Raw genomic sequence first — 26714 nt, 5'->3', positions numbered from 1 at the left:
AATTATAGATTCAAATTTTTTTCTTTATTATGTTTAATCAGATGGTCACAAAATTCTACAGTCGGTCACCATCAACTATTAAAGACGACTAAATAACAAATGTCTTCAATTGATTAATTTTATTAGTATTACTATTAAAGACGACTAAATAACAAATGTTTTCAATTGATTAATTTTATTAGTATCTTCCTGAATTCTATTAAAAACAAATTTGACCTTTGCTGAATTGTTTATCAATTGGGTCCAATGAATATATATCTTATAATGGTACTTTATCAAAGCCAAGAAAAATTTCCAGAAGAGCAGATACTTTATCAACTTCAAACATAATTTTTTTATTTGGTACACTTTTCGAGTAACATCCCTATGGAATGTGGATAATTTTTTATATAACTGCAAGAGGAAGCAAATTTATAAGAAGATACTCGAATTTTCACATATTATTAAATATCTTGTAAACTTATTAATCTTGTTAATCCCACAACTATATATACAAAAGAAACAAGAGCCAATTTATGCATATAATAGTCATACATAATGATACCCAATTTATATTTCTCGTAGGCTTATGACGATGAAGTTTTAGTCTAAAACAAATTTCTTTTCTTAAAAACTTTTTAATCCTTTTTTTTTGTACAATCAAAGATTATCAAATTATTGTGTATTGAAAATTTCATAAGACATAAAACTCAGTTGAGTATTGAAATAATCAAAATTACACATACTAAATTGCTGTGAAAAATGTATATTTATTTCAAGGTAAATTCAGTCCCATAGATATTTGATAATATACAGAGCATTCATTTAAATTCGTGGTCAAGAGTGCTGTGGAGAAATCAGTTAATTCTCTTTGATAACAAGTTGCACTTTGTTTCTACCATACCACCAACATTAATTACAAACAGGAAACAAATAATGAATTTTTTTTATGATATAGCAGAGGGAATATCATGAACGAACCACATTGATACTGTGGAACAGTGTGTGACTATTGTCTAATGTCGGGGAGTGTTTCTTCTCTAATGTTGGGATCTCTTGCTCCTCTAATGTCGGGATCTGTTGCTCCAGAAGGAGAGTCCTTGTACTTTTTCCAAAATTGCTATGAGAAATTATTCTCAATAATCGACTGCCTTAACTGTCTGCCAGCGCTTAGATCTAGAATAGTTGGATTTCTGCCTATTAACGAGTAATTTCTTTCATTAATAATTTATGAATTCTTCATCTTGTTCTGGTTCTTCAATTTTATTTTCCACACAAATATTATGTAGCACACAACATGCCAATATTATTGATACTGCCTTCTTTGATTGATAATGGAGTACTTGATGTTTTAAGAGGCAGCAAAACTTGTTTTTCAGTAAACCATTACACCTTTCTATGATGCTTCTTACCCTCTTGAATATTTCCTCCTGCTCATTTGAAGGATTCCTTAATGGTGCAAGTAACCAAGGCCTTAGAGGGTATCCTACAAGGAAATAAGAAATCAATAGAACTTACTGGTATTAACCTCGTTCCTTCTGTCTATCAATAATACTGAAATCGTTCCTCAAATACTATTATTTATGAAAATAAGCCAATTCCTTCAACGACACCGAATGGCAATTTATTTGTTTGGATTCCGAACACTGACAGGAGAACCAAAAATGTCGGTGTGTGACGTCACACTAATAGAGCGTATTGCAACATGGGTACAATCTATATTCTACAGGGTGAGTCTTTGACTTGTACATATATTTCAACCGAAGATTCCTGAGGTCAAAAGAAACACTTTTTTCCGATTCGGCCCGGTTACAAAGATACAGGCTGTTGAAAATCGGTAAAAAAAAATTATTTTCGGCTATATCTCGTAAATGGTTCTATGGAAGGAAATGATTTTTGGAATATAGCTTTTCCTTGATGTGATACATCTTCTCTGAACACAAGATTCCCTACACATCTTTCAGTTTCTTCATTATGAACATTACATCCCATAAAAATACCAGACATTCAAAGAACCCAACTCTCAAAAGTAATTTGAACGTTCATTGAAGAATATTTGGCTAATTTGAAAAATAAAAGTATTCTTCATATTTTCTTGTACAAAGCGCCGTTTTCGAGTAACTTAATCTTAAAAAAACAAAAATTATCTATGAAATTCAAAAAATTGGGTACTTTGGCTAAATGCAACTCTGTTCTGTTGTGGAAAAAAATCCACAGAAATGAATATTTACTATGATGTCATGTCCCAGGTTTTAGAATTGAAGTACTAGCCAACTTAGTTTGAAAATAAAGTTATTTGAATAAGCTAAGCTCACCTCAACTCCTCGATTTGATTACAAATTACTGAGCTTTGGCACAGCTCTGATAATAAGAAGATACTTCATTAAAATCAACATCCTTTTTGAAAAGTCCATATTACCCATAAAGCCCATGTTTAAGAAAGTTTTCACAAAATAGTCCCATTATAATGAAAACAATCAATATCCCACTAAAGACTGCTGCTATCGAACAATACTATATTCTTCTTCAGGCCATTCAAACTCACTAGGTACATACTAGACAAATTTTCAATTGATTGAGATTGAATACTTTTATTCTTTTGCTATTCCATAAATTCATCCTAAAGCATATGATTGACATACTTCCAAGAGTGCCGTAATTGTTTTAATGTGAAAACAAATAGTTGAGTTGAAAGAAACAGGAAACAGAAATTATGGATATTTATATTGAATATTTCTCATTTATTTTCTATGGCAAAATCAAGATGAATCAAGTAGTAGGGTTGGCTATAATGTAGGTAAATATTATAGTACAAATTTGATTACAAGTGGAGTTTAACATTTTCCATTGATGGTAAATGTTTACTATAATACCATTAATGGTAAATGTTTACTATATAGAATTAATTTTAATAATGATTCAAAAGTGATGAAATTTTGCTTACTTACTAATTTTGGGTCCTAAATCACGAATCCGGTGACATAAATTCCTCAATCCTGCTAGGTTTTTTTTTTTTTTAATTGTAAAGTTGGCCTAATGAAGGTGAGGTTATCCACATTAATAGATAGTTTTCTTGTATTTTATCAACTGATTCTCGTTCGAAATGATTAATTAATCATATTTCAAGCTTTCCCTGAAAAAAAATGCCTTTTTTTCGTCAAAAACTACTATTTTATTCATTGTTTATATCCGGTGGCGGCCATTATGTTTCTTACCATAGAGAAAATATTTGTCTATGGTTCTTACGTAATACCTGTCAGAAGCGATGCAATCAGCAACGTTGCCAGTATGCCAGATCTTCTTGATGGGATCGGATTTGTAGTTGAATTGAATGAGATTATGACTAATATGACTTATTAACAGGGATCGAATTTTCGCGGCCCTTTTGGGATTGAAAAATTGGCAAGTGCATTATATGAGAAGATCTTTGTTAATTGGTTCCAACTATCTATGGTTTCCATTGAACAAGTATTCCCGCTCTTTTGATCAAATCAGTCTATATAGCTGATTACAGTGAAGTGATTAGCGAACATTTTTTTCTCGGGAAGTAAGAAGTCTGACCAGGAAATATGCCAGTTTGTCGCATTTTGGCTGGTTGGTATCAAGTAAGAACAACTTGAAATCGAAATGGAATGGAGCAAAAGGACAATTATAGACTCGGTTAGTTTTTGCAGAGAAGTTTGTTTTATAATTGTACGCCATCATACTGAACCTTTAGGGGGACCGGGCAAAATTGTAGAAATAGATGAAGCGAAATTTGGTAGGAGAAAATATGATCGAGGTAGAATTATAGAGGGACAGTGGATTTTTGGGGGAATCGAGCGAGCAGTTGCCTATAGGAGTCAGGATACTTTGTTGGAATTAATCAAGGAGTGGATTCTTCCAGAAACCACTGTTATATCCGATTGTTGGAGATCCTATGATTGTTTGGAAAATGAGGGTTTCCAACATCTGAAGGTAAACCACTCGTTAAACTTTATGGACCCTGACACTGGAGCTCATACCTAGAATGTTGAGAGGCTTTGGAGGGATATCAGGCATGATATTCCTAGATTTGGAAGGCGCTCGGACAATTTTGTTTTTTACTTGGCCGAGCATCATTTTCATCGGAAATTTCCTAAATTCACCGATAGGTTTCATGATTTCTTCAAATACATTTCAGAAGTATATCCCCCCACAGACACTCAACATGAAGGGGAGGGTGCCAGTAGTTAGTTTTATTTTGATTATATATTTCCATCTAAAGATTAGCTTCATCAACGTATATTTCACTGCAAATTACTATATTTCACTTTATTTTACTATATTCTACTTCTATTCATGTTGTTCTTGCTCGTTCCAAATTTTTCCTATTTTTTTCCAAAACCCAAGTTTTCCTCATTTCCATTATCCTTTCCTGGCATAGGTGGCCTACACCTCCTCGTGGTCTTTGCTGGATAGCTTTTCCAACCATATCATAGTAGGAAAATGTTGGAACAAGTTAACAAAGATGGGCCAAAATACTTATTTTCGCAGTAAATAAACCTTAAAATCAGGTTGTAATATATAAATTATAATAAACTTGCCGAATTTTCTATTCAAATAGGTGCGCGAAAATTATGAGTTTCCATACAGTTTTATAATACGTCATAATTTCAAACAATTTATTAATATGAATTTTCAAGTAAAGACCGATCCCATCAAGAAGATCTGGGCATACTGGCAACGTTGAAGATTATTTCGAATTTGACAGATGTTACGTATTGAACATAATGGCCGCCACCAGATATAAACAATTAATAAAATAGTAGCTTTTGACGAAAAAAAGGCATTTTTTGTTCAGGAAAAGCTTGAAATGTGTGAGAAATTAATCATTTCTAACGAGAATCAGTTGATAAAATACAAGAAAACTAGCTATTAATGGGGATAACCTCACCTTCATTAGGGCAACTTTACAATTAAACAAAAAAAAACTAGCAAGATTGAGGAATATATGTCACCGGATTCGTGATCTAAGACCCAAAATAAGTAAGTCTGCAAAATTTCATCACTTTCGGATCGTTATTAAAATTAATTCTATATAGTAAACATTTACCCAAAATTGAAATGTGATCTTTCATATGTGACATTATCTGTTTTATTTGGCATTTCACAAGACTTGTGCCAAAGATGCATTGTCTTCAAATCTAAGGTACCTTTACACAATATTGGAAAAATTCCTTCCTCAGAAATTCTATATATTTTTTTTCAGGGCACACTGATGATACTTCTCTATCACATTTTAATTATTTTAAAATAGTCGTATAATTTGCCGAATATATTTTCAAAATGAATACATTTCATAAGTGAAATATTTCGAATTGAATTCTCATTATTTTTTGATGATTCATTAGTCAAGCAATAATTTAATTCGATAAATAGGTGTCGATATGAGTAGTTTCGAGTAACCTAGTTATTCAAATTTATTTTTAGAAACATTTTATGTGAATTGAGTTATCTCTTAATAAATAAATGAAAATGGATATGCGACTTTCTCCGTTCACATATTATATGCACACGATTGTTATTCGTCATTTTTCGAAGTCTTCCATCCTTGCATAACACTAGACTGAACTGAAACAAATGATGATATCTTCCACCTTTACCTAAAATGAAAATAAAATATACACAGTAACACATTTGTTCCCTATAGAAGTCTGAAAAGTTTTTATATTTATTGTAAAATCGAATTTTAATAACGCAAATACATACACAACTAATACAACAAAACACTCCAATGTCAACATTTATAGTTTTACGTTTGCTCATTTTGGCGCTGCATTCTTAATCTCAGTCACAGATTACGGATATCATAGATGGGACACTCCCCTACCTAAAGTAGAATCATTTGAAATTAACTCCCCCTGGTGGATGGGCCAAGAACAAACTCGACAAACGCGGGAAATTTGAAGTGACTGGTTTTCCTATACTTGTTTTGAATTTATTAACGAAATATTAAGCAATCCAAATGGAGTTTGGTGCTATGATGACCAAAAACCATTTGAATTTTTTTATAAATAACTGGTATAATATGTGATGATATTACATTTTGTGCAAATAAAAGTCGATAGTAGAATAAACATATAATTTATTAGCAGTAAACAAAAATAAAAAAATCAACAAAAAATAAACAATATATGTATAAATAAATCAACATTGAAATAATAAAGGAGCATCAACATTAAATAAATAAATTAGTTCAAACAATAAAAGAATAAATTAGTTTCAACAATAATAAAATTACTTTCAACAAAAATGAATAACATGAATAAATTAATTTGAATAAATAAATATATGAATAAATAAATGAATAAATATATAAATAAATATAAAATTGAATAAATAAATCATTTTTTTCTCTTTGTATCAAAGATCCTTTTTGCCCCTATTTTTATAGGATCAATAAATTCTTCACTAGGGGAAGTTAGAAGGAACTTGGAAAATTTTGTGTCGGTACCACTCATAATTTCGTTTACCTGCTTGCACCACCAGTGCAAGGAACACCTTATTATTGTCTCACATACTTTTTCCCCCAACATATGTTCATTACAATTTAAAATTTTGAAGTCCAAATATTTCATTAGAAACGATTTTAAATAGAGGGAAATGTTTTTTTTTTCACAAATTCGCGGAATAATATAGAAAAGGTAATTTAGAGAATGCCGAAATAAAAATGATACACATTGCCCAGGTTTTGTCAACTTTCCGTGTTTATACTGCCTTACCTGAATAAAATCCATGTCCCCCAATTCTTCACTGTTAAAGGTTAAATTTTTTTTACACTTATCACATTGTTTGATCAATTTATCTTTAAATAAAATTTTACAAATCAATCCACACATATAAACTAAAGTACATCTACTAAATTTTGATTTTTGTTCAAGGACTATTAATTTCGGAATAACTATATTTAAATCTTCAAGCACAACATTTTGAGGTAAAGGAAATTTTGATAAAACAAATGATTTTAGATTATCCAAACAATGTGATGTTAAATCCTCTTCACAGTTGGAACCTACAGAATGGGAGGACATGAAGTTATTCAAAGTAAGGCATTTGAAAGAGGACATAAACTGGCCAATATTTGGATTAGTGTTCCTTACACCATGCCCTCGGATATAACTGAAAAAATTTTCAAGTATATCTTGATTAAAAGCACCAGTCAAGATATACTTGAAAATTTTTTCAGTCAACAACCTCCTCTTAAAGTAAACGAAAGCTTTCAAAGTCAAAATAAATTTTTTTATGGTAGGTACCACCACATTTTTTTTTTTCATCATAAAAATACATGTTTTCAAAAAATTTTATTGATTTTTTCCAAAAGATTTCATGTTCTGATTTTGTGGTTATTGGTTCCTTCAAAAACTTACCCTGTGTATTTCGAATCTTTGATACATTGAGAGAATCAATCAGTGCATACAGTACCTACAAAAAATCAAATGTTCATCAGAATTCAAAAACCAACAAACTAGAAACATACTACATCCTATAACTATTACTGAAATATATACTATGTAACGCCTAATTCTTAGTATCGTTTAAACCAGAATATACTACAGCTCCATTGGACAGTACACATGGAACAAAAATTTAAGGGGTTTAAATATGAATAAAATTGAGTAATTCGATAAAATTACCTGGAATACTGATTGTAGGTATGGCATTGCAAGTAAGACCACGATGGCTTCCTGGAAGATGATATTTTTTATCAAAATGTGAATGGCACACAAAATAACCTTCATAAATTCGATGCCTACTGAATTGTTGCCAATATCTTGGTTGGATCATTTGGAGCCAGTTATTGAATTAATCCAAATTACTCTTAGGGAAATGATTTCTTGTACTTGTCTCATCGGTACATCCTTGTACACAACATTTCTTAAGTCTAGGCATTCTGATAAAATAATATATGCATTATTTATTTAATTGAAACTTGTTAGATTGAAGCACTTACCTCGAAATTTGGAAGTATATTTTTTTCTTCAAATGAATTTCTACGGCGTACGAGAATTGTACTTAGTTGAACAACTTCAATGACAAACGTCCATTTTCAGCTTCTAGGTTAAAATAATATTGCAAGAACAAACCAAACGTAAACAAATGACTTGCAGCGGTTCCAAGCGCGTGGGCCAAGAACTAAAACTTAATTTCGGGTGGGGGAAGGCGAGTGTTCTATCTATGTTATCCGTAATCTGTGATCTCAGTTGCCTATAAGTTGCGCAGCATGATGTTCTATGATTTAGACGGTTAAAAAACGTCGTATCATATGTCAACTCAAGTCTCTTTGAAATAGTTCGAATCTCTCATTCTCTCTGAAATTAGGGCTCTAAATAGAAAATTGTGTTGTATTAAATTGTGCTCAAGCTTCCCAAACAGAATTATTTCCAACAACTGTCATTATATAAGTGTGATATAAGCTCTCACATGTGTTATTCATACACAATTTTTTTAATAGTTCTGACAAGAACCTCTTCGTTCTGTATTAGTGTGCTGATTAGTTCAGAGCATTTTACTTCGTCTAATTGTGTGTTAATGTTGAGTGAGTAACTATTAATTAGAAAATTGAATATGCACCAATATATAGAAACATCTACTTCCATTTTATAATCAAAACATATCCTTTAACCACAAAAATAAAGGAAGCAATTTTTGGTTATTCAGCACAACCCACCGTTGAAAGAAGCAGGTTTTTAAATTTTTTTTCTCTTATGCTTGTTTTTTTAATATTTCCTTTCAATTTTTTTTTCAGATATGGAAAAACGTGTTGCTGCGCTCTAATCGTCTATAGAAAAGCAACCAAAAGGATGGAATTGCTCGAAATTGATCAGGCATATCAGTTACTGCCGGTACTGGTTTGTAGATCAGTGAACTCCAAATTTTGGGGAGGCTGTGCTTGTAGAACTTGATTATTGGGACGAGAAGAACATATAGAGAAAAGCCATCCAGCTGCATCATTGGAAATTATTATAACCTCTTTCGATAATTTATAAGGTAATTTTCTATATTATTATCTTCATCTCAATTTTTTATATGTGTGTGTTGAATCAAAATGCTTTATTTTCAAGGTACTTTAATGTATCTTTGTAGGTTATCCTCTAAAGATATATTTCTACTTTCTTAACGGTTCGTAACCCCGTTGAAGTAGCAGTGAGTGAGTTGTGGTGAGTAGAGGGTTGTAAATCCACTACAAACCCAGTAAAACTTGCGGTGGAGTTAGAATAATTTATTTACGTTGAAACTTGAACAAAAAATGTTGTTGAGAATTAAATGAGTACAGCTTTTATATTATTTGTGACGACACACAGTTTTCGTCATGGGCCGCCTTCCGGAGTTGCTGGAATCTGCAAAATTCGCATATTATTTGGCCTAGATATGGTATATTGAATGCATGAGGTCGATAACTGCTTCCTGGTAATTTTCAATGGAATTTGAATTCTTGATATTTAAATGCGATTTCTTCTGGATATTCCTCAATGTTTAATTCACATTAAACATTAATTAAAATTGATCAAACACTGAAATTAATGGAACATATGTTTACTTTAGGGAATTAACCTTTCAAATTTCAAATAAATCACGCAAAAAGACAGGAATCACTGAAAGTCACAGGCCATAAATTCATCAATGGAATAGAACACTTTTTCAGTAGTCTTTATACAAATGTATAGAGTGAATTTAAACTAAGAGTGATATTTCCTCCATTAAATCTCCTCGTTGGTTTGTTCTTCATTTTCTCCTTCATTCTCTTCTTCATTTTCCTCTTCACTTTCACTTTAATCATCTTCTTCATCACTGTCCATCTTGTCGAAACGATGAATGTTAACCATTTGCCAGTTTGTATCTAAGATAGTGTAGGTACCTTCGAATATTAAATTTGTCCTACTGTCGATGCATTCCTTATGGAAACAATGTCTGCAATCTGTAAGGTATAGTTCTCCGGTCAACCTGCTCAGACATACGGTACACTCCTCCTCAAAAGTTATACCCCTAGGAAAAAAAGTACATATTGCTGTTTGATAGGTACAATATGGTTATTGTTCATTTCATACACATATATTGAACATATATTTTTTTTAAGCTTTTTTTTTTTTAGCATTTTTTATTTGTACATGATACAGTAAAGATAAAAATTCATGAACAAATTATTACCATCAAAAAATACATGGCTTGTCAAATGAATGTGAAAATATCATAAAATACAATAATAAATAGTCATACACATATTCAAATTAAATAACACAAAATTTGGGTACGATGTCACAGTTAACTTAAAAATTCGCTCAACTTGTATATAGTCTTTTTTAAAAGTAACTCCTTCACTCTCCTATTAAATACCGATGCACCAAGCTGTTTGAAATGATTTGGAAGCCTATTATATAGTTTGAGGCATGTATGATTTCTTTATAAGAATGCAACATTCAGAAACTAAAGATAACATTTGATTATATTGTTTCACAAATAATTAAAGAAAAAAATGATGTAAAAGCATTACCTTTCTGTACAATCGATGTACAACTTTTCGAAATTGAATTCATATAAATGGTCTAAAGACATCTTTTCAGCTTTAAAATTAACTGCTCTGCACTTCAAGGAAGTGCGGAAGTGTGGAGGAAAAAAACTACTTAGTTCAGTCGTCATAAATTGAATTTATCCACAATCACCTTATAATTGAAGTTTTATCCACACTTATGAACCGTATAAAGTACCACTTTATCCACTAGTGGAATAATGAAATTACTTTATTCCACTAGTGGAATAATGAAAAAAACAATCTTGAATAATCACATTTCACTTATTTATTATTAATATTAACATTTACAGTAAAATCCGTTTATAATGACATTGAAGGGAAATTAAAAAGACGTCATATTAACCGGAGGTCATATAAAGAAGAATTTCGGAAAAATAGATGGTATTTTTTCTAGGGGGTTTGAAAAAAAGGCCCTTAATTGTACGATTCTTTTAATAAAAAAAAATAATAAAAAAACATCGTCTATTACAAAAATACTAAATATGTACAATATGTAATTTTTTTTTATTTTTTACTAAAGAAATCTGTAATTTTAGTTTGCATCTGTTTTTTCTTGCAATTATAATAGAAGCTCCTAATACCATTATGCAAGGTAGACATGGCCCAGTTCAAATTATCACTTTCCATCTGACTGTGAACAAATTTCGATAGTAAGTCTGCAGCTTTCAGAGCTTCTTCTGCTGTAGGCGTTCGATCTTCTTCGATTTCTTCTTCTCCATCACTTTCATACTGCTCATTTTCTGTTATATTTTTGACAATATTTTCATCTGTGGGTTCTTCGTATGTCATAAGGCTGCTGTCAATGTCAACATAATCCTTCCATACTTCCGGTGCTGGTAACAAATCTGAATTTAGATTTCGTACCCACAAATTGGGATGGGACATCGATAGCTCACCATCGATGTTCAACATCGATGATAACATCGGAACGAACCACCGATGTTAAGTAAACATCGATAATTGAACATCGATGTTTGTGAACATCGATGTATGTGAATCTCTCGATGTTTTCAGACTCTCAATGAACGGGAATTTATTAAATTAATATATTTGATTCACATATACCAAATTAATTTCAATTGTTACTAAAAAATTTTTATATTTCGAAAAAAAATACAGATAACTAGAACATAAAATGGAAATTTGAATGAAAAAATTAAGAGCGCAAAAATTATAAGAGGTTACAACTGTTACAAGTCCCAAGTTGCTTTATTTATGGATTCCAGAAATAAAATTTTGGAAAGTCGTTTTCCTTTCAGCCTGTTCCTTTGTTGGGAGAGCGTTTGCCCAGCTTTCGAAAACAAACGCTCAGATGGAACTGATGTAGCCACAACAGAGAGATATTTAATAGCGATTTTCGAAAGTGTGGGATAGTTTTCACTTTTTTCTCTCCACCATCTCAAAGGATTCTCTTTCAGTGATATAACCGAATTTCTCAAATATATTGAGAGTTCTGACATATTGTCCTCTATTCGGGTTTCATTTGAAACAAGTCGTTCATGACCTGCCCATAAACTGAATGCGGCTCCTGAAAATTATCAAAGATTATTTCGGATGTGAATAGGTTTTTCACTCGGAAACTCACCCTCAACAGGTTCCTTCTCAACCTCAACTGCCTGAGCAACTCTTGTATCATTGGAAGTATTATTTCCCATTAAATCATTAACGATTTGTATTGCCTTCGAGCAATTCAATGGACTTTGGAAATACATTTTCTTGAACCTCGGGTCCAACACGTTGGATATGGCCAACAGGTACACATGCTCTACAGCACCGAATCGTTTTTCGATTTCTCTCATCAATGCAACTTTCAAATCAGCCGCAATATTTTGGCCATTGTCATTGGTAGACAGAGACACTATTTCCGCATCGATGGCACGTTTTAAATTGTGAGCCATGGGAATGACGATACTCGACGTAACATATTTCTCTGCGGAAATTTCTTTGGTGGCTGTCTGTAATGGTAAAAGAAGATTTTTCACCGCATGTAATCCTCGTACTTCTCTAGCTGTTACCATGATAGGGGCTGTAGGATGCCTATTGATGATCTCATTAATAAATTCTCGTTGTTCTAAAAATCTTTCTACCATTTCGTATGTCGAGTTCCAACGTGTGGGCACCTCTTGAATAAGTTTTTTCTCAAGAAATCCTTTGCTTTTCTGAGCTTTTCTCAGTTCATCACTCGCCACAACACTGTGCTTGAACCAAGTAACTATACTTTTTACTTTGGTTAAAATGCTGCATAAATCATCGATTGATTTAATTGCTTTTTCAGCTACTAAGTTGAGCTGATGGGCAAAACAGTGAATGTGTCGCTTTTTTCCGAAAACCATTTCAATCGCTTTAGTGATATTTGCAGCTCCATCACTAACAACTGCTGTAACATTTTCATTCGCAATGTTCCACGTTTCACAAATAGACAAGATTTCATCAGCAATATATTGGGCGGTGTGTCTTTCATTCAACTCGTATACACCTAATGTTGCAGAATTCATTTGGTTATCATCGAAGAAATGCAACGTGATACCTATGAAACTCCTTGTCTGCATAGTGTCAGTCCAAATATCAGTCGTTATAGTATAACTTTCCAGTTTTCCAATTTTGGATTTGAAGACAGTGGCAATTGCATCATATTTCTTATCTATCAAATTAGATATCGTCTTTCTACATGGTAATTTATACTGTGGTGCAGCTACTTTGAGGAGATGTTGGAAGCCTTGGTTTTCGACTATTGAGATGAGTTGATAATCATTGCAGATCATATATAGTATGGCATTTGTCATTTTTGTATGTTTCAAGCCGCCTTGTCCCCATGAAGCAAGATCAGAAAATGATTCAGTAATGCGTTGTTGTTGCATAAAAGGTTTCGATTTTCTAACACGTTCTGTCGTGATTTGTGAGGTAGAGGACAAATCACTTTCGGTTTCGTCATTAGAATCTTTTTTTACTATATCTAGTACTGCATAACTTCATCATCAAATTCGTTTTCTTCTATTTCTCGGAATGGTAAATCGTCATAGGTTTCAATGAGTCCTGCATGTTTGAAACAGTTGTAAATCGTACTTTGTGAGATCTTATTCCAGGCATCATTAATCATAACAATTGCATCAAGAATTGTTATTTTCATAGGACTGTTTTGATTACAATCAAGGCCATTAATCATTTTAAGCACAAGATTTTTTCTGAAATTGCATTTAAGAGACCTTATTATTCCTTGATCCATTGGCTGCAAGACTGATGTTGTGTTGGGTGGTAGGAAAGCAAGTGTTATAGATTTCAAATCTGTAACATTAGGATGCGCCGGGCAATTATCAACCAGCAATAGAATCTTTTTCTTCTTCTTCACTAGGTTGCGATCCCAATCTCGAAGCCATCTCTCGAAAAGTTCAGACGTCATCCACGCTTTACGGTTGTTTGCATAATCAACTGGAAGCGACTTAACACTACTGAAACATCTTGGTTTTTGAGATCGGCCAATAACAAATAATTTTTTTTTCACTGTGCCGCTGAGATTTGCTGCTACCATGACGGTTAATCTCTCTTTGGATAACTTTCCTCCACAACAATTTTCTCCTTTAAATTTTAAAGTTCTGTCTGGCAATAATTTATAGAAAAAGCCTGTTTCATCTGCATTAAAAATCTCTTCATTAGAGAACTGTCTTCGCAGATTTGGCCATACAGTCGTCAGCCAATTATATGTGGAACTCTGATCAACGGACGAGGATTCACCGACAATTTTGCCCGACACAATGTTATGTCTTACTTTGAATCGACTTATCCAGCTAGCAGAGCAATTAAAGTTTGGGTTGCCAAAACCAGAGGCGAAAACATTGGCCTTTTCTTGTAGCATAGGGCCGCTGATAGGTATTCCTTTATTTCTTGTGATTTTGAACCATTGCAATAACGCTTGATCAATGTTATCATGTTGTGATTTCCGAAGCTTTTTTGGTTTTAAAACATTTGAATTGAATGATTCCTTGATTCGGTCCTTGTTTTTCAAAATCATTGAAATTGTCGAATGACCGACACCAAATTCTTTTGCGAGAGCTGAATTGGATTCTCCATTTTCTAGTCTGGCTAAAATTGCACCTTTCTCCTCAATACTGAATGCTTTACGACGTTGCGATGTCATTTCGGCACTATCAACGCTACCTCTCAACGGTATCGACTAGACTGAAAATTAAAAACGAACATGTCGGTACGCGTACCTATATCACGTATTCAACGTCCTATGGAAAGGGATGGATTGGTTAGCGAAAACGATCGAGCCGTCACTATAACCGAAAAAAATTCTTCGAATTAGGTCATAAAAATCGACATGTCATTATAGGCGAAGTCATTATATCCGAACAATGTTACAAGGAGTTTTATATGAAAACTAAACTTAACACTGCAATTGCGTCATATTAAGCGGTTGGTCACTATAGCCGGCGTCATAATAAACGGATTCTACTGTATATTAATAGACATTTCGTTCTTCGTTTTATCATAATCCACTTCGTTTCCATTAATAACAAGCTTGTAGTTGTCATTGGTTTCAGAACGCATAGTCGAAATTTTTGATAAATCTCTAGAATCAATGGATGCATCCTCTTGTAAGGAACGATTAGAACCAGGAGAACCTTGGATTTTTCTTGCTATATCAAGCTTACTAGATATAGAATCCTCGATATAACTTTCTGCTACAGCTGAGCTTTTCCACCCACCATGTCGTTTAATTGTTGTAAGATCAGCACCTTTATTAGCCAATAAGGTTGTTGAAGTGCGTCTCATACAATGGCCGCTATAAGCTTCTGCGTTTGCCAGATTAAAAAATGAAGCAACTCTTGAAGGAACTTTCGACAAAGTGTTGATTCCAACAGGTTTAGTAGGTTATGCCATTTAATTATGGAAAAATGCACGTTTCAACAACGTTCAGATATTGTTAAATTGATTTGTCAAAATTAGTGCACATTTGTGAATACTGAGAGAATGTTGAAAGGTTGTGAAGTACACTTCTCATTAGCGTATCGTAAAAAGAATCTGTCGTTGGATAACTTCTTCGGACGTAAGGATATATATTTTCTACGCGTCTCCAAAGTATTGATAGAGAATCCTGCTTCTATGATTGTGAATTTTCGTGAAATGCCGGTCTTCGTATCTGGTATCGAAACAAGCAGATATGCGCCCCTGTCTTGTACATCACTGATTTTCAAATTCGTCAATTCACAGCATCGACAGGCACCAGAAACTCCCATTATTAGTGCAACCTAGATATTTCAAGGATTATTATCTAAACTGTTCAAAAAGTTACGAGATATTATTACCTTGATCATCAAATATTCTTTATCGCAAGCTCTCGTCAAAAATCCTTCCATGTGTGCTCTTTCCAATACTGCAGCTTTCTTCTCCTTGTATCCTCTCGAGTCACTCTTCAGATAGGCAGTGAGTGTACTATATTTCCCAATGTCTATGTTATTATAGACCTTTTTAGCGACCTTCAGCATCGAGTACTTCGACCACATGGATGAAATTGCATACTTCTTCTTTAAATTTAAAAAATACGATAGCATGACTTCCTCACTTATTGCCATTACCCTCCGTTTTTCTTTCCATTCATTCAATTCGGAAAAAAAATATCAAATTTCCCTCTGTGCTGGATTGTAGAAATTTATCTAAGCCCTAGAATATAAAAATTGAAAGAATTCACTGAAAAAATAATGCAGGAAATGCCACAATTACATGATGATATTTTCATTGAAATTTCAAATTATAATACATATTATTCTCAGGTAAGAGATGACATCCTTTCTAGGCGTGGTGATTGAGTATAAGGGGAGATATTCCTTTAATATGACTTCTGACTTGGCGGCTGGCAAGATTTAGTTGTAATGAAAGAGAGAGAATGATTTATGTGATAATCTTTAAAGGAGCTGTAGTCTGAATGGGAGGGTTCACCGAATTCCCACCAGGGTAAGGTTGGATAATTGCAGCTCCTCTGTGTAATGAATCTTTTAAGTCTAAGTTTGATCCTTCTATATGGATTAAGGTAGCTTGTTCCACAGCGTTCGTAACAAATGTCTGGGCACCACCAAATAGTTTTACTATGAACAGGGCATGCTTCACAATTGGAGACACCTGTTCGTCATCTGAAGCACCCCGGTAGTTCAGCATTGATGCCACCCCAGAATCCCTTGCTATTGCTATGGCAATATCTGTGAATATAGAAAGATTCCGTCTATTAAATTCTTCGACTTCTTTTTCCTCTGTGATAAGCTTGCAGTACGGTGCCATAGCCCCGAAGCTAACCCACTTCTTATGTGCAGCAATCAACTTGTCGGAATGTTTAGCTAACTCATTCCATGCTAACAGGATATAATTCTCCGCCAAGATATACTTCAAAACAAGGTGAATAAATATTTAGACGAATATGCGTCATATGTTATGTATCTTCTCAGAATATCATACTTTTTAAAATTTTAGGCGGAAAACCATACTTACATCTGGAAATGTATCATACAATTGAAGGAATCCATTTTCATCTATATCTATTGTATCATTGAAATCCTCAATGTCAATGGTCGAGCTGCATTCTAAAAATCCAAAATAAGATATTTACATACTCAAAAAATAGTAGATTTTTAAACCTTTGTGTTTTAGCAATGAAGGGAGGATTATGAGTGTGTAATTTTCCGAATAACATGATAAATATTTTCAGTTGCCCATTCTTACATAGTAGACAATTCCAGTAGCCTATTCATATTTATACACATGAAAAAGAGATGAAATATATCACATATAAAATTCAGGACTTACCCTTTTTATCTGTTGGTGGCTCTAACTCCTCAGACACTCAATCAAATAAATGATCGAATAAATCCAGATCCACTAGAGATAAAGGGTGGAATTGGTGGCACTACTTGGTGTCGTTGTCTACTGAACGGTAACGGGCCCAACTAAAAAAATGAGTCTGCTCAAACAATGTTTCCCATTAATTCATTACCACCACACATCTTTGGAAATTCGAATTCAAAAATGGATTCATATGCAACTGTGAAACTCACCATGAGGCGGCTACTTCTTCTTAAAATTGCACTCATTGTCTTTGAAATAAAAGAAGTGTCCTCTTTCCCTAAACAAAAACTAAAAACTATACAGGGTGTCTGGTGCGGAAAGGGACAACGTTTAGGTGGTGATGAGGGATGTCTCAAGGAGTGAGAAAATGCCATTTGAAATCATCTGAGGTATATGGTTCCTGATATACAGGGGGTTTTAGAAAAAATGAGGAAATTTCAAATGACCATAATTCAGGAAATATGAGAGCTAATCCGATGATTTTTCGTATGAACAATGATAGAGTCAGTACGAATCTGTTTGAACGAAAAATTCGAAATAAAATCAGATCCGGACTCAGAAATTTTAGTTTTTCTGAAATTAGGTAAAAACAACACCCTGTATGCGGTTTTCAATTTTTTTGACTTCAGATTCTGAGAGAGCAGGAAAAATACTTTCGAACTCAACTGTCATCCCGAATGGCACAAATTTTTCCTCCTTTCTATGACCCTTCGAATGTCAATCTTCCGATTTTAGCTCCTTACATATTATTTTCTCGACATTTCAGAAACATGAGATCTTAAATAGTTACTCATAAGTAAAAAAAAAGATCATAAACGAATCAAAACTCTTATAAAAACTATCAAAAATGCGAAAAACAGTTAACATTTGGAAAATTAATGACTAATTCTTCAAATATTGTTCGAAATGAAAACCGCCAAGTTCTACACATTTATCTGCTCTTTTCATTAAGTTCAAAACTGCTTTCCTTATCACATTCGGGTTGTTTGGTATCTCGTCACATGCGTCTATTATTCGCTGAATTAATTGTTCCCTTGTATTTATTTCTCGCCCGTACACCATAGTTTTAAGGTGTCCCCAAAGGAATACTTCTAATGGTGTCATGTCGGGGGACCGAGGTGGCCATGCTCTTGGACCACCACGACCTATCCATCTATTTGGATATACCTCGTTCAAATGATTTCTCACTAAAATTGAGAAATGTGGGGGTGCTCCATCATGCTGGAAGATAAGTCCTCTCTGATTAATATTCCCTAATAAATTAGGAAGAACATTCATGGGGAAATCTCTATAAATTTCTCCGGTGAGTCTTTCTTCGAAAAAATGAGGACCTATTAAATTATTATCATAAACTGCGCACCACACATTAACACTGAAGCGTCTCTGTGATTGTCTTTGTACGACAGCGAAAGGATTCTGTTGATGCCAAAGGTGATTATTTCGAGCATTGTTTATTCCATCGCGAGTAAATTGAGCTTCATCTGTGAATAATATTCTTTGGACATTTCTTCTATGACTTCTTATCCACCTGGAAAATTGAAGCCGTGCGATCTCATCGCCAGGTTCCAACTGCTGGACAACTTGAGGGTGATATGAGTGATATTTTTCACTCTTCAGAGTATTCCAAACGTACCATTTCGATACTTCATGAATTGAAGCCAATCGTCTGATACTTACTCCCGGATCGTTTTGCACAGTTTCTAAAATATTTTCACGGATATTCTCTTCTATTGTATGTGGTCTTTCAGAAACTGTTTTGCTGGGAAAAGTACCATGTTGTTTCGTATGCGCAACAAGGCGGGCAAATATTTTGTGATTTGGAACCCGACGATTGGGAAAACGTCTACGATACTCCCTTTCAGCTGCTCTTCCGTTCATATCACATTTACCATACACCAAAAGCATGTCAACATACTCTTCATTAAAAAATGTGTGCGGCATGATTTTCAACAAATTGAAGTAAGATTGTATCAACAATTAAATCACTAGTTTGACAGATAACTAAATGCTCTATCTATTCTCATCATAAATGATAGCACACCATAGAATTGACATAACTGGCAACTAGATTCAAGACTAATGATAGAAATGAAATGAAATGACGAATGAAACTTTGGATATTACAGGAAAAAATGATCCAAACTCATCTGAAAGATCGACTAAGAGAAAAGAAGTTGACGGTTTTCATTTTGAACAATATTTGAAGAATTAATCATTAATCTTGTTCCTACTGAATCATCAATTAGTACTTCAGAAATAGTTCGTAAATTTTCCAAATGTTAACTGTTTTTCGCTTTTTTGATAATTTTTATGAAATTTTTGATTCGTTTATGACCCTTTTTTTCTTATGAGTAACTATCTGGGATCTCTTATTCTGAAATGTCGAGAAAATAATAATATGCAAGGAGCGAAAATCGAAAGATTGACATTCGAAGGGTCATAGAAAGCAGGAAAAATTTGTGCCATTCGGGATGACAGTTGAGTTCGGAAGTATTTTTCCTGCTCTCTCAGAATCTGAAGTCAAAAAAATTGAAAACCGCATACAGGGTGTTGTTTTTACCTAATTTCAGAAAAACTGAAATTTCTGAGTCCGGATCTGATTTTATTTCGAATTTTTCGTTCAAACAGATTCGTACTGACTCTATCATTGTTCATACGAAAAATCATCGGATTAGCTCTCACATTTCCTGAATTATGGTCATTTGAAATTTCCACATTTTTTCTAAAACCCCCTGTATATCAGGAACCATGTACCTCAGATGATTTCAAATGGCATTTTCTCACTCCTTGAGACATCCCTCATCACCACCTAAACGTTGTCCCATTCCTCACCAGACACCCGGTATAACTATAAAGAACAGAACCAAAAAAACAATCCAATAAATCCCAATAATTAACTCTAATCACGGACACAATCTAAACACCAACAAACTTTAATCTCCACTACACCATAAACTTCTCAAAACTAATTGAATCTAGATTGGGCGCGAACATGCGTTATAGCCCACAAATCGCGCGTTATGAAGTATAGATGACCATAGCACAGGCGCGGATTCTGGGGGGAGGAACTGGGGGAACGTAACCCCCCCCAAATGTTTCCCATTAATTCATTACCACCACACATCTTTGGAAATTCGAATTAAAAAATGGATTAATATGCAACTGTGAAACTCACCATGAGGCTGCTACTTCTTCTTAAAATGGCACTCTTTGTCTTTGAAATAAAAGAAGTGTCCTTCTTCACTAAACGAAAACTATTAACTATATAACTATAAAAAACAGAATAAAAAAAAAATCCAATAAATCCCAATAATTAACTCTAATTACTGACACAATCTAAACACCAACAAATTTTAATCTCCACTACACCATAATCTTCTCAAAACTAATTGAATCTAGATTGGGCGCGAACATGCGTTATAGCCCACAAATCGCGCGTTATGAAGTATAGATGACCATAGCGCGGATTCAGGGGGGGGGGAACTGGGGGAACGTAACCCCCCCAAATGTTTCCCATTAATTCATTACCACCACACATCTTTGGAAATTCGAATTCAAAAATGGATTAATATGCAACTGTGAAACTCACCATGAGGCGGCTACTTCTTCTTAAAATGGCACTCTTTGTCTTTGAAATAAAAGAAGTGTCCTTTTTCACTAAACAGAAACTATTAACTATATCACTATAAAAAACAGAATAAAAAAAAATAATCCAATAAATCCCAATAATTAACTCTAATCACCAACACAATCTAAACACCAACAAACTTTAACCTCCAGCACACTATCAAAGAAGGGCAAAAAATTTTTGAATCTTCTGCATGTTGAAAGCTCTAGCTCTAGCGAATTGACGTTGATTCTGGAGTTCGAAGGCTTATACTAGGATTTCTATCCCGGAATCCTTTTAGCCAATCCCATCCTGCCATAGGAAAATCTGTGGGGAATTTTCTTCGGTTACGCCACTTCATAAGCAAGCTTTCTGACGTTGGTTGTTGTAAAACCATAAAATGTATTTCTAAATTTTTTAAATGCTCAACAATTTCCCTTTCTAAGGTTTCATCGAAAGTAACTTTATGACCCCCCATGTAATTTTTCCTCCACCGTTCACTTTTAATTGCACGTCGCCTTAATGTGTTGCTAGGCACATTGAACGTCTTTGAGGCTAACAACATGCCCATTTTTTTTTCCTGAACTGCCTTTATCGCTTCCTTCATATTCTCTTCGCTCCAGGAATGTCTTGTTGATGTTCATTGATAACGCCCCGTTCCTTGAAAAATCATAATTGAATTTTCTACTCGAAAAGGAAACTTAACAGAGTGCCTGGCATACCCACGCCATCTCATCAGCATATCACGTATGCCAACTCACCCAGAAGCAATCACCAGCACTTTTTTCTTTCTCAATAACAATGGTGGATACTAAGATGAAAAAAAAAATTATTCTGAAACTAAAGTGTATGCAGAAATAAACGAAAACATTTGCACTTACCGATATACCTGTTTCTTTCAAATATTCTCAGAAAACTCGCTGTTGTAAATTTTTAGCCGACTTGATAAATTTCCTCGCATGCGCTGACCAAATACTACTGCAGAATTCACTAGAACTCACGCAGACGTTTAACCATGTCTTATTCTAGAGTATGCGCATTGATCTGGTGCCAAATTATGAATGTCAACCGAGAAACACGTTGTATGCCATCTCATCAGCTATGCCGTCTCAGATACATTTCCCCTATGTAACCACTGGCCGGATGTAAATTTTATAAATGGGTAATTTGTTTTTCTGATTGAGCATACTTTTACTGCACAATAGAGGATACAGTTTCTTTTCGATGGCGTACCTATCCTTTGTTAACTTGAGTTTTGATATGGCGGTAGAAATTTAGCCTTTTGTCTAATTCAATACCTAAGTATTTAACTGAATTTTTTAGCTTGATTTCTGTGTTTATTCTTAATTTATCTGTGACATTCTCACCTAAGGTTTCAAGGATCTAAAATGTTTTGGAATTCATCTAAGAATATTCTCAAGAGTGTGTGTGATTCTTTAGAAATATTCGGTAAATCAAAATTTGCCTTCATGTGCGAATTTATAATAGCTTTCTTATTTTGATAACGTTCCCGAATAAGTCCCAAGCGATTTTGTAGTTAGCCTCGGTAGCATTCAATGAAGCAATTATTTGAGCAGCTTCACCCTTGAGAGAACTTTGTAGATAGAAAAACCTTTGAATATCGGTGAGCATTTTATTTTGATTGATAAGAGCATCAAAAGTTTCTTGGAATTGAGTCCACTTGTCATAACTACCGTTAAATTCTATCAATTTAATGTCAGGTAGCTTTACATTTGTCATTGGATGATTTGATACGACACTGGCGGTCGTTGTTACGGGCTTAGATAATTTCATTTTTGCTAGAGAAACAACGCAAAAATATTTCGTTTCAAATTCATCCCGTTCTGAATCATGTACATCTACATCATCGCGCTCTAGGCACTCAATTTCGGTTTGTATTGAGTTGAATTCGGAATTCGGATAAAATCTTCACTTTCAAAGTTATTATTTTTATCCAAAATATCCTCATCTACATCTGATATATCATCAAGTCCATCTAAATCATCAAGTTTCAAATCCCTATCTTCTACTTCATCCTCATATTTGATACATCAGATCCGTCAGACGGAATATCCTCCAGCAAATTGAAAGCCTCATCACTCGTTATTTTAGAGAAATCGAAATTCCCATTCATATTGAAAATCTGTAAAGAATAGTCACATTTTACATATTTACTGGCGTAGTGGTACCAAATGGAACCACCAATAAAAGTATCAAAAATCACCTCAAGATTTGCCTATATTACAATGGCACATTACACAACAGAAAAATACATATTCATAAATATATCAAAATATAACTTACCTTATAAAACAGCCAGAGACGGTTTGATAATTTACCCTAAAAAATATAACCAAAACAAACGGCAAACTCGCAAAACACCTGTTGTTTACTGATTCTAAACCCCCACTTTGATTTCGCAATATGCGCTACCCGCGAAATATACGATGTTATACGATGTATTGTTTATAATGCCCGGGCAATTTAAAAAGTGCCCAAAAGGATATGACAAAATGATAAATTATGCTGCAAATATCACATTGCCCGGTCATTTTGGATAATGCTAAAAGTCAAGTGGGCAATTTAAGAATAATTTTTATTCATATTTCTTATAAAAAATAACAAATTTCTACATATCTAACTGACAAAGTAAGAAACAAAAATAACAAATAAAATTTCCAATGCTGACAAACAAACCGGTGGCGATGAAATAAGTACCAACAGAAGTTAAGTCCAAATAAAAATAAAGTATTAGATATGTACGTACTTACAAATTTATATTTACACAAAATGTCAATAATAATATCTATTTATTAGAGCAGCTACCACTTTGGTGACATTTTGAGTTACATAACTTTTTTTCTTTACGACACTTGCACTTGTCGGATTTACAGCCACCTTTACAGCTACATCGCCTATAGCCTTGGCCCCCTGTCTTGGATGACAATCTTGCACATTCTCTTAGTGAAATCTCTCTCTGTGGAATATCTTCATCATATATAAACTTCTCATTACATATTGTAAATTGGTTCCTGGCATAAAGTTGATTTAGAATTCCGTGTTTCGTGCCTAATTTATACATATTAGCATCTGTTACTTCAAGAACAAATGCTTCTAGATGTTTTAACCTTTTCTATTAAATCCAAATATTGAGGCTTTGTGAGAATTTGTGTATTCTGAGCTTTTGAGGAACATAATTCATCCAGATGTTCATTAAAACGATGCTTCATGTCACTGACATCAGTTATTGACTGTTCCTGCATTTTATTTTATAGAAAAATCACTAACACTAAATAGACAGAATTTAAGAGATATATCAATAAGCATTTGTCGCACATAAGCTAAATAACATCCAAAGGCAACGAGAAAACGTAAATAATGCGACGCAAGCCACAGGTACGGACACAGGCGGCGAGCGACAAAGAATGAATGCTGATTGGCCAGCCAAAATCACATCACACGCACGTGGTTGTCCCATTGCTGTCAATTAATCAAAGTGCCCAAATAAATAATAGCAGTATTCATAATGACCGGGCAATGTGAGAAGTTATCGTAAAGTAATTGAAATTTATCAAATTGCCCAATTTTAATGGTCATTATTCATAATAACCAAGCATTATGAATACTGACCTAAATAATTACATTGCCCGTAACATATACATCGCTTTGCGCCGGGTGGTTCCAGGGCTCGATTACTCCGCCAGTTGCGGAACATATTTTAAAAGGTGGTCCCGGAGTGGAACCACCAGACCACAAAGGGTTTATTACCCACAAAGCAGAAAATCCTTGTTCACACAAATACGTCGTTGAAAAAACCATAAAATAGCGCAAGGAGATTTCTCGAAGTTTGGTATAAGAAATAGCTTTTTTACACCAAAACGACTCGAGCGAATTTGATTCAAAAGCATCCTTGCAGTTTCTATCATTTTGGAATTCTAACTAATTAAAAAAATCGAATATGTATTGATGAATACAGATTCATCTCGTACAAATATAGTGTCATGCTTATGTAAATAAATCTTCCCAAAATAATACCGCATCATCAGAAAACTTTTTAATTTTTTCCGTATTCTGCAAAGTTCTCCATTTTGTGTCGCAGTTTTGAAAATCTTTGTCGCCTATTAAACCGGGAAACAATCTGCACACTGGAATCACAGAGACAGTTTTGCCATCCTTAACATTCCTTGCTTCAAAAATATTCAAGTCCTTAATGATGTTGTTTTTTAATGGGAATCTTTGAATTATTTGTTGACAGGCCTCTATATAGAAATCCAAGCACCTGACTTTAAAAAATTTAATTTTTTCTTCACTAAGATGTTCGTTGGCACTGAGAAATGGCAACAGCGGCACCATAATAAATATCATCAATTTCTAAAAAATTTTGTGGGTTTTTGAAATCTACGTTTTCTATTTGTTTATTTATGAGGCACTCCCTTTTCAAAAAACAATCAAAAATTGTTTTTAAGATTTGAATAACATTTGAATATTAGAGATGAATTTTGGGATGCTTCGATTGCATCTCTCTATTCAAATTACTGAATAATGGTAATATGAAATCCAAAAACTCTAAAAATAATTTTGTGGTCAGATCTTGTAGTTTTTGAAGTATATAATCGGATGTTAATATATCGTTATTCGATACAGCATCAACGAAAAAAAGGTTTGAGGGCTGTATACTGTTCCAGTATTCTCTTCACTGCAGCATGAACCGATAACCATCGAGTTTGTGACGGATTTAACTATCACAGTTAAATTTTTGTATCGGAACGTTTCACGTCGAAAATATTTCGCCAAGTCCAGACCGGGGCGATCGGTCGAATCTGACAGCGTCCGCTCGGGTCTAATCATCGTCTTGGACTCGGGGTTACGATGGAGAGGCGAAAAAAGACGTTTACGTTTTTCCTTATAAAAATTGAAATCTACTTCATCGGTGTAAGATAATCAAAAAGCTCGCCATTCGATGTAGATGTTTCCTCTTCGGCGTCTTCAATGTCCAGCTTTCCTAAGTCCTCGATTCCAGGATCGAAATCCTCTATCATGTTCATTTCCATCAGGGAGTCGAAGTGGTATGTACTCCCTTTGATTTAGAGCTATTTCATCAGCACTTGAACGAGCTTGTTTCTTTGTAGAACATTACTAGTATTTTCAACATACTCAGCATCTGAAGACAACTCGAAATCCGATAAGTACATGAAATTTTCTTCCAGATATTTCAATGCATCCCGTGAAAACATGACTGACAAAATGGTTAATTGATTTTACGAAGCCGAATCCCGTATAATTATAACATGCTTCACAAAAAAAAGTGCCTACTATTCAATTATTACGACAATGAAGATTCGGCTAATAATATCTACGCAAAACCGATTGTCTACTTTTGAGGACATAACGAATATTCTTGATTTTTTTACATGTAACTAAACAATTGCATATGAAATATGTTATTCTTTGTCTTTATAGCATACTTCATCAATACATATTTATTTCAAGCCGTCTCCTAGCTGAAAAACTTGAGATTTCTAAATAAACAAACTGCTTAATTTCGAAGTTTCACTGTTAACTGTCGGACTAGTGTTAAGAATTCGGATCCCACATATAATTGAGGATATTATTATTCTAATCAACAATATTAATCCTTCATAAACTTATATTTTTGTATAACTATAGAAGAAATACTGCAAATGTCCTAATATATGATTCTATGAAAATAAATAAGAATTGTTTTATAATATGTTATTCATTCTT

General features: G+C 33.8%; 3 protein-coding genes and 2 long non-coding RNA genes across 11 annotated transcripts in view; 1 reads left to right on the top strand and 4 right to left on the bottom strand.

Annotated features, from left to right (window-relative positions):
* LOC123679837 (rap guanine nucleotide exchange factor 4) overlaps positions 1-26714 on the top strand; it is a 697170-nt gene that overhangs the window by 426271 nt on the left and 244185 nt on the right. For 5 of the 6 annotated variants that reach the window (XR_006747440.1, XR_006747443.1, XR_006747444.1 and 2 more), the window contains exon 20: positions 8747-8988. The gene's annotated coding sequence lies outside the window, so the exon portion shown is untranslated. Of the gene's footprint in view, positions 1-8746; positions 11392-26714 lie in introns of those variants that run through there. The other variant, XR_006747439.1, reaches the window with a different exon arrangement.
* On the bottom strand, positions 642-2979 carry LOC123679856. The gene is made up of 2 exons (XR_006747449.1): positions 2928-2979; positions 642-1465 (listed from the first exon to the last, which is right to left on the bottom strand). It is a non-coding gene; the product is annotated as an uncharacterized LOC123679856 (long non-coding RNA).
* On the bottom strand, positions 6345-8168 carry LOC123680825. Its single transcript, XM_045618941.1, has 3 exons — positions 7952-8168; positions 7635-7891; positions 6345-7422 (listed from the first exon to the last, which is right to left on the bottom strand). Exon 3 carries the CDS (start codon positions 7275-7277, stop codon positions 6345-6347), a length of 933 nt encoding a protein of 310 aa, XP_045474897.1. The 5' UTR covers positions 7278-7422; positions 7635-7891; positions 7952-8168.
* On the bottom strand, positions 10927-12273 carry LOC123679854. The gene is made up of 2 exons (XR_006747447.1): positions 12114-12273; positions 10927-12056 (listed from the first exon to the last, which is right to left on the bottom strand). It is a non-coding gene; the product is annotated as an uncharacterized LOC123679854 (long non-coding RNA).
* LOC123679843 (tigger transposable element-derived protein 4-like) lies at positions 13352-22839 on the bottom strand. 2 transcript variants are annotated; one of them, XM_045617374.1, is made up of 5 exons: positions 17572-22839; positions 17324-17463; positions 17009-17100; positions 15835-16189; positions 13352-15777 (listed from the first exon to the last, which is right to left on the bottom strand). In XM_045617374.1, the coding sequence occupies exon 5, from the start codon at positions 14658-14660 to the stop codon at positions 13482-13484; it is 1179 nt and encodes a 392-aa protein (XP_045473330.1). In that variant the 5' UTR covers positions 14661-15777; positions 15835-16189; positions 17009-17100; positions 17324-17463; positions 17572-22839; the 3' UTR covers positions 13352-13481. The 2 variants fall into 2 exon arrangements, with proteins under 2 accessions (XP_045473330.1, XP_045473329.1); XM_045617373.1 differs by having other exon boundaries at positions 17324-22839.

This window comes from Harmonia axyridis, chromosome 5 (genome assembly GCF_914767665.1).
Source record: "Harmonia axyridis chromosome 5, icHarAxyr1.1, whole genome shotgun sequence".
Taxonomy (NCBI): domain Eukaryota; kingdom Metazoa; phylum Arthropoda; class Insecta; order Coleoptera; family Coccinellidae; genus Harmonia; species Harmonia axyridis.
The sequence above is the reverse complement of the archived record's forward strand: the minus strand, read 5'-3'. Positions and strand labels throughout refer to the sequence as shown.

What these genes read in the sequence shown, in the direction of transcription:
- LOC123680825 (XM_045618941.1), bottom strand. Translation starts at nt 7,277, where the DNA reads ATGATGAAAAAAAAAAATGTGGTGGTACCTACCATAAAAAAATTTATT.
- LOC123679843 (XM_045617373.1), bottom strand. Translation starts at nt 14,660, where the DNA reads ATGACATCGCAACGTCGTAAAGCATTCAGTATTGAGGAGAAAGGTGCA.